General features: G+C 41.1%; 1 protein-coding gene across 2 annotated transcripts in view; it reads right to left on the bottom strand.

Annotated features, from left to right (window-relative positions):
• Positions 1-14394, bottom strand: part of ADGRB3 (adhesion G protein-coupled receptor B3) — an 850102-nt gene that overhangs the window by 473660 nt on the left and 362048 nt on the right. For both annotated transcript variants that reach the window (XM_043890330.1, XM_043890329.1), the window contains 2 exons: positions 5881-5982; positions 5441-5547 (listed from right to left, as the gene is read on the bottom strand). In XM_043890330.1, the coding sequence (XP_043746265.1) occupies positions 5441-5547; positions 5881-5982 (209 nt within the window). The remainder of the gene's footprint in view (positions 1-5440; positions 5548-5880; positions 5983-14394) is intronic.

The raw sequence follows: 14394 nt of genomic DNA, 5'->3' as shown, positions 1-14394 counted from the left end.
CCTATTGATGAAAGTGAAAGAGGAGAGTGAAAAAGCTGACTTAAAACTCAACATTCAGAAAACTAAGATCATGGCATCTGGTCCCATCACTTCATAGCAAATAGATGGGGAAACAGTGGAAACAGTGACAGACTTTATTTTCTTGGGCTCCAAAATTCACTGCAGATGGTGATTGCAGCCATGAATTTAAAAGACACTTGCCTTTTGGAAGAAAAGCTATGACCAACCTAGACAGCATATTAAAAAGTAGAGATATTACTTTGCAAACAAAGGTCTGTTTAGTCAAAGCTATGGTTTTTCCAGTAGTCATGTACAGATGTGAGATTTGGACTATAAAGAAAGCTGAGCGCTGAAGAATTGATGCTTTTGAACTGTGGTGTTGGAGAAGACTCTTGAGAGTCCCTTGGACTGCAAGGAGATCCACAGTCCATCCTAAAGGAGATCAGTCCTGAATATTCATTGGAAGGACTGATGCTGAAGCTCAAACTCCAGTACTTTGGCCACTTGATGTGAAAAATGGACTCATTGGAAAAGACCCTGCTGCTAGGAAAGATTGAAGGCAGGAGAAGAAAGGGACGGCAGAGGATGAGATGATTGGATGGCATCACTGACTCAATGCACATGAGTTTGAGCAAGTTCCAGGAGTTGGTGATGGACAGGGAAGCCTGGAGTGCTGCAGTCCATGGTTCACAAAGATTTGGACACAACTGAGTGACTGAACTGAACTTCTGTTTTCACAGCTCTGTGTTGTGTGCTTATCATGTGTAATAAACTGAGGGACTAGTGAACAGAGTGTCAGCACTGTTGGGTGAATCTCCCACCTTCCTTCCCCTGGACCCTGAAAGATCCAGCAAGCCCATTCTCCCCCTCCCCCAGCCTCTCTGTCGTGCTCCATCTCCCCTGACTTCCCGCTCCATCCATCTCTACCATTCTCTCCTAATAAACAGTCACAAATGTAGAGCAAAACAGAAGAAACAAAGTCCTTAAACCACAAATCAAGCTTTTTGACATCCTTTCCCGCAAAGTCAACCTCTTCTGTGACTAGACAGATTATTGCTCTAGTTTCTGTATTTATTCACTGTTAAATGACAGTTTGAAAAATAGAAAACAGAGGTTATAAGGCAGAATGACTTTAAAGGAAACCTTTATACCAATTCTTTCTATTTCTGTGAATATAGAGGAATATTTGCGAGCTTTTTCAGTCCCCCATCACACACTCCTCTCCATGGAAGGAGTGACTTTTCTGCCTGATGAATTTATGAGACAGCATTGGCATGTCTGACTCAACTCCTTTTGTTCTAGAACTGCTATTTCTATGTCATCTGTCATTTCAGGTGTGTATATGTGTAAGTATGAACTTGAATGTGAATAAAACAGAGTGAGAGGAAGAGAATGAGAGAGAGAATTAGAGAGGAAGGGGGAGAAAGAGTTATCTTGATTGTTCGGGTATAAGAAAGACTAAATGGTCTATTTAATTTGGGGGTGGGGAACTGGCCCACTTGGCCTGCAATATCACCCATTTTCCCCAAATAATTTAATAAGTTTTTTTAAAAAAAAACAGTATTCTTAATGTTCCTGGTCCCTGTGCCTAGTTCTCAATTGGTTCTGAAATTTTTTCTTTCTTGCTGGGTATAAAATTCAAAAAGTATCTCAGAGTATGAAATTAAATATTAGCATATGGAAAAAAAAACTGAATTCTCCAAAAATCCCACTACATTAAACACTTCATTCCTTTATTCTCACTTTTCAAAATATGTGTTCATTTGTCACTTTTTTAATAAGCAGTAGTTGGATCACAGAGTTCAATTTTGTATCTTACAAAGTTTCCAAAAAGACTTCATGAAGTTCAACTTATTGAAATTCTTCTTGAATGGCCAAATTATTTCACAAAGTAAACTTGTAAATCACTCCACATTTCTACATGGTTTTGGACTAGGAAAATTGCAGGTGAGGGATAGTACTATTAATTTCACGTGGTTAAAATTCACAAACATGAAATCTTGTGTATCACCTTCTTAGAACCCTCCAGCTGGCACATCCCCTTTCTGATAAGAAAAGGTGCAGTCATTTATGGAATGCTAGAACACATTTAGCACTCTGTTGGACATTAGAGAAATAAAGCTTAATAGAAATGATTTCTGTCCTCAAAGAATTCAATGAACATTCAATATGACAGATGAGTAAGTTCATATATTAAATTAATTAATGATTCCTTTCTACCTCAACTGGTATATAAGAGGTCATGAATGCACTCAACTAATGTTTGTTGGCAATATGTCATTTCAAACTTAGTCTTCATATAATTTTATAAAATGCGTATATAAAATATTGTAATCTATGTGTGTGTGCACATATATTGTGATCTATATGTGAAAAGCTGGAAAACACAGATCTATTTATTTTAAATAAGTCTCTGCAGTGGGTGACAATTAACATTTAATGAGTTTCACAAATGTAGAGCAGCAAGAAATTAAATACCCCAAGAGAAATAGGACATTAAATTGTGAAACAACAAACTCTACTAGAAGAGAAGATGCAGAATCATCAAAAGCAATTTCAGAAGTTTGGGGAATCAGAACTATTCTACATTAAAGTACTACCTAGCTTTGTTACTCAGACAAAGTATGTGAAGCCATAAGCATACAAGCATACAAAGAAAAAGTTTAATTCCCATCTCCAACTGACCTTTCAGAGTACATATGATGAGCTCCATGTATTAGGTAAACACTCTTTAAGGCATCCTTTGGTGCTATACTTCCCTGAATTTGTAAAGGAGAAGACCATGGTCCCCAGGAAAGTACTAGATGAGTGTTTGTATGCATGTATAACTGTGTGTATGTTTCTGTATGTGCATATAAACCGAATTCACGTGCAAAAATACATATGACATCAATCCTATCCATCCATCTATCCATTCAATTACCCACCTGCCTGCCTTTCTATCTATTCATTCATCCGTATTTGTCTGTAATTTTTTCACATGTACATTTCAAGTTAACTTAAATTCTAAAATTTTACTCTTAATTTTTTAACTAAACCCATTTTCTGTACCTGTAGATATTAATACCTCATAGTTACAAAGCACGTTGCAAACATCTCACATACAGTATCTCATCTACTCTTACTCAAAACCTCCAGAGATGCTAAGATGATGCTATCAATTTCATCTTGCAAATAGCAAACCAAGACTTGAGTGAGATCACATGACTTTTCCAAAGGACATACAATCAGCAAATGGTGCCTATAGCACTAGGGCAGAGGATTTAAAATCAAAGACTCAGAAGGGAGCATGACTTCCAGAAAGAAGGTTAAGCTTTCGAACAATTGCACCTGGGATTCAGCTTTCACTCTTGCCTGACTTAACTGGACTGCTCCCAGGATCTTCAATTTCTTTCCATGGGACTGAGGCAGGGATGCCCATATTGCAGGTGGTGGTGGGGACTGGAATTAATCTGTGAAAGTGCCCAGTCGAGTTTACTTGGTCATATGTGGGAGCTGAATGCCCTGAGGCTGTTTCTTATTCTACAAAACCGTGCACTTGATTTCTGCCTGCAAGTGAGGAGGGGCACAGACACATGGGCTGTCCAATCAGTGACTGAATGATTTCTACATGACTCACAACATGAGACCATCTCTCCTGTTTCACAGTGGGTTTCTATTTCTCTCCATTAGCAGATGACCTGTACTCACAGAAGGCAAGTACATTTAAGTATTACTGTACAAAATGATGAATTTAAAAAGCAAACATTTTACACCAAATGATATTATTAATTCTTAACAAATTTGTAAGACTTGACCTATGGTTTACTTAATTGATACAATTATTCTCATTACCATAAAAAATAAGAACTAAATATGAATATTAAGATGAAGTAAACAAAGTGTCATGTCTAAAATTAGGCAAAAATAAAATTCATTTAAAATTAAATTCATAAGAAAGTCTTTGGTTATACTTAATTCTGAAATATTTTAATTTTGACACAAGTAAAGCTCAGTGAGGTCGAATATCACCAAATACTTATATGCACATAAGTATATTATTAAATATATGTATTTGTGTATAATTGTATTAATGTGTATATATATAATAACATGTATGTATATACACATATGTGTGTTGTGCTTAGTCGCTCAGTCATGTCTGACTCTTTGTGACCCCATGTACTATAGCCTGCCAGGCTCCTCTACCCATGGGGATTCTCCAGGCAAGAATACAGGATGGGTTGCTATGCCCTCCTCCAGGGGATCTTCCCAACCCAGGGACTGAACCCAGGTTCCCCACACTGCAGGCAGATTCTTTACCATCCGAGCCAACAGGGAAGCCCTTGTACACATATATGTGTATACATAAATGTATATATACACAGCAACAGAAATAAGGCTCTATGTAGCCAAATAAATCATCAGTTTGATTATTGATTTGGAAAGTAAACATACTAGACAGCATTTGGTTTTCAGATATTTTTAAAATGTGCTTTTTTGGTTTTCTGATAATGAGTCAAATATATTCACTTCATTAATAAGCATTCTTATTGCACAAGCTACTTCTTCATCCATGAGCAAGAAAGTTCTTTAGGTTTTTTTTTTTTTTTAATTATGCTTATTTGTGAGCAGCACTAAGAAAATGAAGGAAAATATAAGCACAACAAAACTTCAGGGCTCTTAACTGCACAGCATCCCTCCAATGTTGGGTTCTCCAAGGCTCCGCCTTGTATTTTGTTCTGAGCCCCGTAATGTTTGTTCACACAGGAAGCTTTCTCGACTGTCAGGATGAATGACAACAGTCTCCAAAAATGACAATGACTTGCACTGGTAAAAAACCTAGCAATATTTGACTGTGCTCAAAATAACCATATAGCATATTCTGAATAATTCAATGATGTGTGGGAGAAGAGGGGCTATTTCTGGAAATTTCTCCCATGTCATCTTTTGTAACTGATTTTCTCTGATAAAATAACACTGTCTTTTTTTTTTGGTGTCTTAATGTCAAAATGCAATGAAATTTTTGATACCTATATGACACAGCTTTATTATTTCCTGAGTACTAAAATATTAAAGCATTTAATTTAAAAATGTATGGTATTTTGAAATAAGTCTTATGCACTAGGTAACTGATTTGTGCCAGTCATGATATATATAGTTTAACTCATATAGATAAACCCGAGTAACAGATTTTATTCAGGACTTTCCCCCAATAGACAAGGAATCCATTCATTTAAATAGCAGGATCCAAGCAGGATCCATAAAATCCCAAACCCTCAGAATAAAACAGTTTAGCACTGATTTATAAAAGTGAGCTTTCTAGCACAGGCTTTTTGACTTCAGGCGTTATTTTCAGAGATTTTACCGATTTGAATATATAGCAGCAGACTAAACTCTCACACAGAGATCATTAACAGGAATTAAACAGAGCAAGTACTAAAGCTGGCTTTGCACCTACTGAATGCTGCAAGTGTCTGTACTCATTTGATATGCATCTTGCAAAGCTCGGCTGTTCCCAGAAGGCCACTCCGTGAAGACTGAGCGAGCAGCGTCTGCTAGCGGTGCCTGCGAGTCACAAAAACAGAGAGCTTTACGACAGGGAGGCTTAGAGGCAGGCTGAAAACCTGGGTTTGTACATTTTCACACTCTAAACATGCATGTAAATTCCTTTGATTATTTTCACAATGCATATTACTCACACTGAGAAACCACTGAATCGGCAAGATTTTCCAGATCTCTTCATAGGCTCCACTTACGAAGCCCTTTACTAAAATTGCTTTATTAACTGCTTATTAGACAGACTTATCTTTAGATATAGGACAAAACAGGACAGAAGAACACAGCAGGCTGCTGGTGGTGGGTGGTCATCGTCTGGGTTTGAGGGTCATCCTACATTACCTGTGGCATTCATCGGGCACTGATTGAAGGCCAAGTCGCCTGCTGGAGTCCTCTTCCACACCATCGACATCAGATAATCCTCTGGGCATATTTCATAGGGTGCTGCAATTTAAAACAAAGGGCCTTGAACACCCGTGGTGTTTATTTTTTAAATGCTGGCAATAAACAACCCTGAAACGCAGCTCTCTGACTGAAGAGAGCTGTCTTTTTTTTTTTTAAGTGTGGTGTTTATTGAAATGTTAGAGATGTCTTCAGAAAGAAAACGCTACTAGCTTTCATTTCATTCTCTACAAAATCCTCACAGAAAATAAGCACTTTCCAAAGAAAGCTTAGGATTTAAAAAAAAAAAAAAAAAAAAAAGTCATTTGAACATGCCTATTGTGGGGAAGAGAGCAAACTAACCAAGATGGCTGGTCAGGCTCTCTCACGCCACGTTTTGTAAATAATGACTATGTAACAGTTGAGATCATTTATAGCACCGCCCATGCGCATCACGAGTTACCCGCCCAGTCACAGGCTACTTTGTGTTCGCCTGTATATGCTTCACCTGGAAAAGCCCAGAAGTGTTGTGTGCGGTTATGCTGTGTTATGCTATGTCCGCTGCTGTGGCTGTCGTGTCAGTCAGAAGGGAATAAACGTGCCTGCAGTTCCTATGGATCCTCGCATTTTCTTCCAGCCTCTTAGCTCACACCTTGCCTACCATGGGTTCAGTGAACGGTGTAAACAGTGAGACAGTTGGTGTCATGAACAGGATCAGCAATATAATTGGTGTAGTGAACAGGATACCCAGCTGGTAGAGGAGTCTGAGGCTCCACAGAAGAGGTGGCAGGATACCCAGCAGGTAGAAGAGCCGGAGACTCCACTGGATGGAGGAAGCCAGCGGCCACCACATAGCATGTGGTACCATGTGGCCACGATCCTCTCGGATGGGTTCCATGGAAGACTGGGAGGCGGTGGACGGTTCACTGGATGGCACTGAAAAGGCGTTACAGGCAACGAGTTCCCATTTGCCCAACAAGGCAGCAAGGACTGCTGCTGGCAACGTGGGGCAGATTTTCTTGACTACCCTGCAGGTGAATATGGATAGGTCTGCGTTGGTGTGCAATGTGCAGAGTCAGCTGGAAGAACTAGAGGAACATATATTGGCATTAGAGCAAGAAGCCGGTGGCCCTGAAGAAGTCAGCATCTCGGACAGCAAGATGGTAAGTGATGGTGATATTAATGCTATGAGACCGCGGGTCCCCGCTTGGCAGGGAGGCCTTTTGTGCAGCAGAAGGTGAAGCATGAGCAGCCTGTGGTCCGGGGTGTGCGTCCTCAAGGGGCCCCCGATGTGACTGAGTTCACAACATACTGACCATCTACTCAGGCGGAGTTGATCGGCTTGGGTACGCCATTTCGGCAAAGGCGAGGGGAACCCTTGGCAGCATGGCTTTTGTGACTTTGGGACACAGGTGGACAGTATCCTGTGTTTGGGGGATGGAGCAGAATGGCGATAGCCATTCACCCCTTGTCGAGACAAATGAGGCAGAATGCTAGGCGGCTCACGCAGGGGGCACCTAAGCCAACGCACACCCTCATGGAATGGCTTGACACTGCCATCTGCACCCTGTGGGTGAACGTGGGAGAGCCCCAGGATGCCGGGAGTAAACGGTGCAACTGCCGCGTTGACCCAAGTGGCGAGAGAACTGGGCACGAGGCAGTCGCTATGTAACCCAAATGCCTGAGGCCCAGATGATGAGCGATTCACTGGCGGCACTTCAGACGCCATTTTGAACAGTGCCTCAGTGACCTCTTCTGGATCCCTGACTGCTATTCCTGCACCCTGAGTGGGACGCCCCATCTAGGTGGTGACCTCCATGGTGGCTAGCTTGGGAGAAGTAGAGGGATGGTGTGCCAGACGCCATTTTGGACAGTGCCCTTTGACCTCTTCTGGGACCCTGACTGCAATTCCCGCACCCTGGGTGGGGTGCCCCATCGTAGTGGTGACCTCCATGGTGGCTAGCTTGGGAGCGGTAAAGAGATGGCATGCTAGACATCATTTTGAAAGTGTGAAGATCCTGAAGGGGCCCTGAGCTAGCAGGGCTTCCACCAGATATGCAGATGCCAATGTGGGTTGATTTGTGCCAAGGCATATCGTAAGGGCTGTGTCCTATGGTGTATAATGTAAATTTATGCTGTGTGTCCCATGCTGTAGATTCAGTAGAACGGTATTGCTAATCCTGTTGGGGATGCCAGTTGTCTCTCTGTTCACACTGCTGAAGGCAAGGAGTGAGCTAAGAGGCTGGAAAGTCTCTCCCCACAACAATGTATAAAGGCTGTGTCCCATGATGTGTTACTAATCTTTGACTCTCTTGCAGATTTGGAACACTGTGAAAGCATTTGGAATCTTGTGGGTGAGCTATGAATGCCCTCCTTGAAGGGGTGGGCCTGATGCCTGTGGGGTTTTCTGGGTCCTTAAGAAAAAACACCCATAGGGGTAGTGTTGCCCCTGTGGAGGCTTTTCTGCAATTTCACAAGGACAGATGGTAGACTGGACTTGGCCAAGCAAGATAAAGGCACTCCACATATGGTGGGTGGTTCTAGCCCCATGAGGGCAAGGGCTGTAACATGAGTTCCAGGCGATACCTGGCATTGGGTTTTGCTATGTATTGGGGATGTAACTGTTTGCTGTTGTAGCTAATGCTATTGCAAGATGTAAATCCAAGGGTCAGTGTTACTCACCAAAGGCATATCACAGAAGATGGACTCCGTATAGAATGTGAAGTGAGAGACCCTGAAGGGGTGGACTGTGGGGAGAGGGCAAATTAGCTGAGATAGTGTGGTCAGGCTCTCTTGCCCCACGTTTTATAAATAATGAGATCCATTTGTAACCACTGAGCTCCTTTATAGCACTGTGTATTTGCATCAGGAGGTTTGGGCTACAGCTGAGCTCACTTAAAGCACTGCGCATGCACATCACAAGTTATCCGCTCAGTCATGGGCTACTTCGTGTTCGCCTGTATATGCTTCACGTGGAAAAGCCCAGAAGGGTTCTGTGTGGTTATGTTATGTTATGTTATGTCTGCTGCTAGGGCTGCTGTTCCACCCAGGAGAGAATAAATGTGTCTGCAGTTCCTACAGTTCCTCACATTTTCTTCCAGCCTCTTAGCTCACGCCTTGCCTACCATGACTTCAGTGAACAGTGTGAACAGCGAGCCAATTGGTGTCATGAACAATATCCGCAATACACCTAAAAACTGAACATTATATCATATTCAAACATATAAATAGTCTTTCCAATACTCATCATTATTCATAAAATCCTGGGATGTTACACAATAAAATGATTTCTAATAAAATGAAAGTCATATCAGAATTATTAACTGTAGGTGTTAACAGTAAATAAACATAAAGGACAAAGCATATAACTTTGTTTTTCTTCATATAAGAGCAATAAAGGCAATCACACTACATCATATAAAAATAAATGAATTATTTTCTTTTCCTTCAAAAGCTCAATTTGATTACTGAGCCAAGAAAGATAAAGGGAATTTCAAGAATAACAGATGCATACTAGAAATACTAAACAATTTGTGAAAGAAAAAAGCATATGTTGTACTAAACTTGACACCTCACTCCTAGAAAGAACACTTGTGACTTTTCCAGACGCACCTGCTGTTCTGCTCCCACACAGCATTGACATTTATATATTTGTCCTCACAACTTGTCTGGGATGTTAAGCCCTTTCTATCTTACACATAAAGGTGTGTTTGGCACAGAGATGTCATCCAATGTTGAATGAATACATGAATGCCTATATATGAGTGTGATACCGGTGAGAAATTTCTTGTTCTGGGGACAATATACTATTTAAGTCATGCTAATCTAGATACTAATTCTACTTCAGAGTTTAGGACATTGTTAGGACCCATTAGAGTTGTTCGTAGATGAATAATGCACTTTGAGACATTGCCATCTTGAAACAATACTTTCTTGAAATAATAATTCACTGAGATGAGTGGTTTAAATATGGGCATTTAGAACTGAGAGTGATATTGAAGAGCACCTGATCAATCTTGTTCTTTATGGTTGGGGCACCGGGGCCCCCAAAGAAGAGGCTTGTCTAGGTGATGGGACTAGTAGAGGTATCAGCAGGACTGATTCTAGAACCCTGACTCCTGCACACCCTCTTTGCTACCTTGATAATCTCCCTTATATTGAGTTTATATGTGTGTGTGTAACATATACATAATCTAGATTCTCAATAAAACACACAGCCACCTGTCTCCAAGTCATGGAATCTTTGCTTGGTGGGTGGTTTAGCTGTTGATCCAACCTTCACCAGCCCCACATTCATAAATGCCCTGTCTCACCCACCAGTGATCTCCTAACAGCCAAACCCAACACACTCACCTTGGTCATCATTCACAGAACCTCACCCATGGCACTTGTTCCTTTGACATCTCTCTCCTACCTGGAAACACTTTCTTTAAGGTCTTAGAAGGCTCTTTTCTCTCAAGCACTTGTATCGTTCTTTCTCCCTGTTGCATTCACTGCATTTTTGCAGAATCATCCACCCCTTACATTTTCCTCATGTTAAAAGCTTTCCTTAGACAATTTCAAACTTAAAAACAGTAATATTATTGAGCCCTTACTAACCGTCTTACATGAATGGACTCATTTAATTTCCCCAACAACTTTATAGGATAGAGACTATTAGCTGCATTGATCAAATGGGAAAACAAGCTCAGAGAGGTGAATTGATTTTTTATTCCAAATATAGATATATTTATTACATGTAAGATGCAGGATGTAAAGTGCTTCTATTCTTCAGCATCTTTCCTCTTCAATGCAATTTTTTTTCCTTTTTTTAAAAATTCATTTTAATTGGAGGCTAATTACTTTATAATATTGTAGTGGTTTTTGCCATACATTGACATGAATGTTCAATGCAATTTTTATACCACATCAATACAGTAATCTCTAAAATGAGTAATCCCATAATGTGCTGCATAAAATTTTCCATGGTTTTCCAGTCATCTGACAGGATAAAGATAACTGTTCTGGCTGTGATAGAAAAGGCCCTTCCAGCAAGCCCTAGCCTTGCTCTCCAACTACAATTCATATTTATTCTCCCATGAACCAGCCAGCCACATAGAAGCATAATCCTCCAGATACTCCATACAAATTCATACTTCCTTGACTTTGCAGAAGCTATATCCTTTACTTAAAATATTCACGTCCCTCCTTGTTTTTTGTTAACATTCCTGTTTATCTTTAAAACACATCTTAAATTGTGGATCCTCTGGGAAGTCTTCTCAGTACCTCAGTCACTGGATATGCAAGTATTATAGCTCTTCTCACAGTGGATGGAAAGCATCCGGTTACAGGTGTAATCCTTCTCAACTCCTAAATTTTGCCCTTTAGGAGACTAATTATGTTTTATTTATTTATCTTTCACCTGCTGTAATGAACTGTTATGATGTCTAGCATGTAGTAAAGATTCAAAACATGTTTGTTGAGTAAATCAGCTTTACTGAGGAAACAATGTAAGACTAGTGCCATCCAGTAGAACTTTCTGCGATGATAGAAAGGAGAATTTCACTGTCCAATATGGTGGCCTCTAGTCAGTGTGGCCATTGAGCACTTGGAGTGTGGCAAGGAAGACTGAGAACTGAGTTTTAAATATATCTAATTTTTATTAATGCAAGTTAAAATTTTAATATCTACCATCCTGGACAACACTGTAACAGATGATAATTGTGCTTCTGTAAATGTCAACCCAAACTACTATAGAACATGAAAAGGAAAATTATGTGTTAAAATGCACAGAATGCATCATGTACAGTTTATTCCATAGTTGAATTCTATATAAAGCTAGTTTATTTTAAGAAAGCTTAGCAGTGATCAATCTAACATTACCATGACATTTGACTATTCTTTTTGCTATATACCCAGCTTCTGCTCAACATCACTTAATTAGCTCTTTGTAATTTTTCACTTCACTTGTACCTTTTTACTATTTTCAAACCCAAATTTTCATCAGTTCCATTGATGAAATTTGAAATACACTTCATGAAACCTGTTGCTATAGCTTTCAGTTTTCTTTCCTGATTCAGTCTTGACATAAGTCAATGACAGAGTCATCTGCACCCTGATTTCTTCATTTCCAGGTAAGGTTTCCGAAAATTTCTCACATCCATTGTTATTCCCAAGAGTGCCCTGCCCCAGTCCACCTTGGGAGTAAGAAAGTCTGGTAATTACAAGTACTCACTGATAGCTCAGCTAATAAAGAATCTACCTGAAATGTGGGAGACCTGGGTTTGATCCCTGGGTTGGGAAGATCCCCTGGAGAAGGGAAAGGCTACCCACGCCAGTATTCTGGCTTGAAGACTTTCATTTTCCCCACTAGATGGCAAGAGTGGGCCAACAGGGTGAAACACCTGGAACTGATGAAGTTCAAAATCAAGGCAGGCTAGGATCAGTGCTCAATTTTTTAAAAAGGTGCATTACTTGGGGGGAAGTTCTCTCCATAGAAGCGCGATGCTGAGCGACTTAAGGAGCAGCAGTCACAAGACCCTACAGCCTTGCTCCTTCGTCAGCTCCTCCGCTTCCGCTCCTACTGCCCCCTGGAGGCGTCTTCAGCTTCGCGAGGACCCCACGCTAGAGCCCCGGGCACCGCTTCTTTCTGCCCAGGACACCGCCCAGCTTCCTTCCCTAAAACTCCTCCTGGCTCCTCCCCACTGCCTTCAAGCTCTGCTGCAACCCGCCTTCTCAGAGACAGCCTGCCTGCCTACCCTATGCCTCCAGTCCTTCCTCTGCCCTTGTGTTCCCCAAGACACTCCTAACCATATACGTCTGCACGATTTTCTGCTTTATATATTATTTTTTGCCTCCTCCTGCTAGAGTGTGAGCACCATGAAGAAAAGGATTTTAGTTTCATCCTCAGGACACATAGCACTTACAGGTCTGCTAAAAGATAGTGGGCAACTACTCCCTGGTAGCCCAGTTGGTAAAGAATCCACCTGCAATGCAGGAGACCCCAGTTTGATTCCTGGGTGGGGAAGATCCGCTGGAGAAGGGATAGGCTACCCACTCCAGTATTCTTGGGCTTCTTTTGTGGCTCAGCTGGTAAAGAATCCGCCTGCAAAGCAGGAGACCTGGGTTCAATCCCTGGGTTGGGACAATCCCCTGGAGAAGGGTAAGATTACCCACTCCAGTATTCTGGCCTGGAAGATTCCATGGACTGCATAGTCCATGGGTTCACAAAGAGTCAGAAACTACTGAGTGACTTTCACAACTATACACACATGTATTTTTAACCCAAAGCTACCAAATATGCTCAAAAGGCCTAATTTTCCCATTATTCCAGTGCCTAAGATGACAGAGAATGAAGATGATTTTGCAAAGTACTAAGGACTCTGTGTGTGTGTGAGAGAGAGAGACAGGTCAGTAGTAAATAATAAATTTCATTTAGAAGCAATAAGAGTGAGCAGTTAGCTACTACACTTTTCCTAAAAATTAGCCAAAATGGGTTTCCATGGTACTGGTTAATTACAAAAATTGATCATGTATGGCTGTGCCTGACTTGGTAAGTGTCCCAGGGACCCTATTCAGAATCCTTTGATAGGATCTGCATATAGCCTAACTGGTGAAAGAAAAAGCTGATTAAAAAGCTATTTTTCCAACCACACCACTCAAGTACATACTAATTCCCATTTGCCTGGTGACAATCACAAGGGGGTACTTCAGCCAGTTCAAAAACAAAAACAAAAAATCACAGTAATTTTTTAAACCCAGAGAAGTCAACAAACTTTGTTCTCTGCCCTGCAAATTCATGAAGCTTAGGATTCATCATGCTTTTTGTACTGAGTGTCTACTCAGTACACAAATGATAAGAAAGGAAGATGCCAGGGGAATCAGAGATTCAAAGTTGCAAATTGGCCCAGGATTCTCAGCTTTTTAGAAGGCATGTCGAATCCCTCAGCTGTTTTAAATATTTCATCAAAAGTCATTTGGCATCTTTGAAGATTTAAAAAAATTAGTTCAGAAAATAGCTCTATTGCGGCTCATACCTAAAACAGAACAATGTAGATGGTAAAATGACATTTTATTTTCTTCCATCTTAGGTTTATGAAGTTCCCAAGAGTGAGACTCTTTCTGGGGTCGCCTCAGTGGCAGGAAGGGAACTCATCCATTCTATAAATATTTGAGCCCCTACCGTGTCCCAGCCTCCTTGAAAGATAGTGCACACACACACAAATAGACATGAACAGTCAGGGCCTCTCAACTCCATGATAGTGAAGGACACATAAGTAGAGAAATTGCAATGCAGCTGGGCACACACTATGATTTGGGGAGTCCTGGCTGCTCTAGGGGTATATCAGGGGAGGACTCCCCAGAGGATGATCGAGTGGATGTGTGAAGGGCAAGGAAGTGTCAGCCAGTGAGGATAGGAAGTGTGCCTTGGGAACTCTGTGCAGCAGGATCAGCAGGGAAGGAAAAGCCTGGTCCATCCAAATCTTGGGGAACCTT

Source organism: Cervus elaphus, chromosome 28 (assembly GCF_910594005.1).
Source record: "Cervus elaphus chromosome 28, mCerEla1.1, whole genome shotgun sequence".
Taxonomy (NCBI): Eukaryota; Metazoa; Chordata; class Mammalia; order Artiodactyla; family Cervidae; genus Cervus; species Cervus elaphus.
Note: the sequence above shows the minus strand (reverse complement) of the source record. Positions and strands in the feature narration are given on the sequence as shown.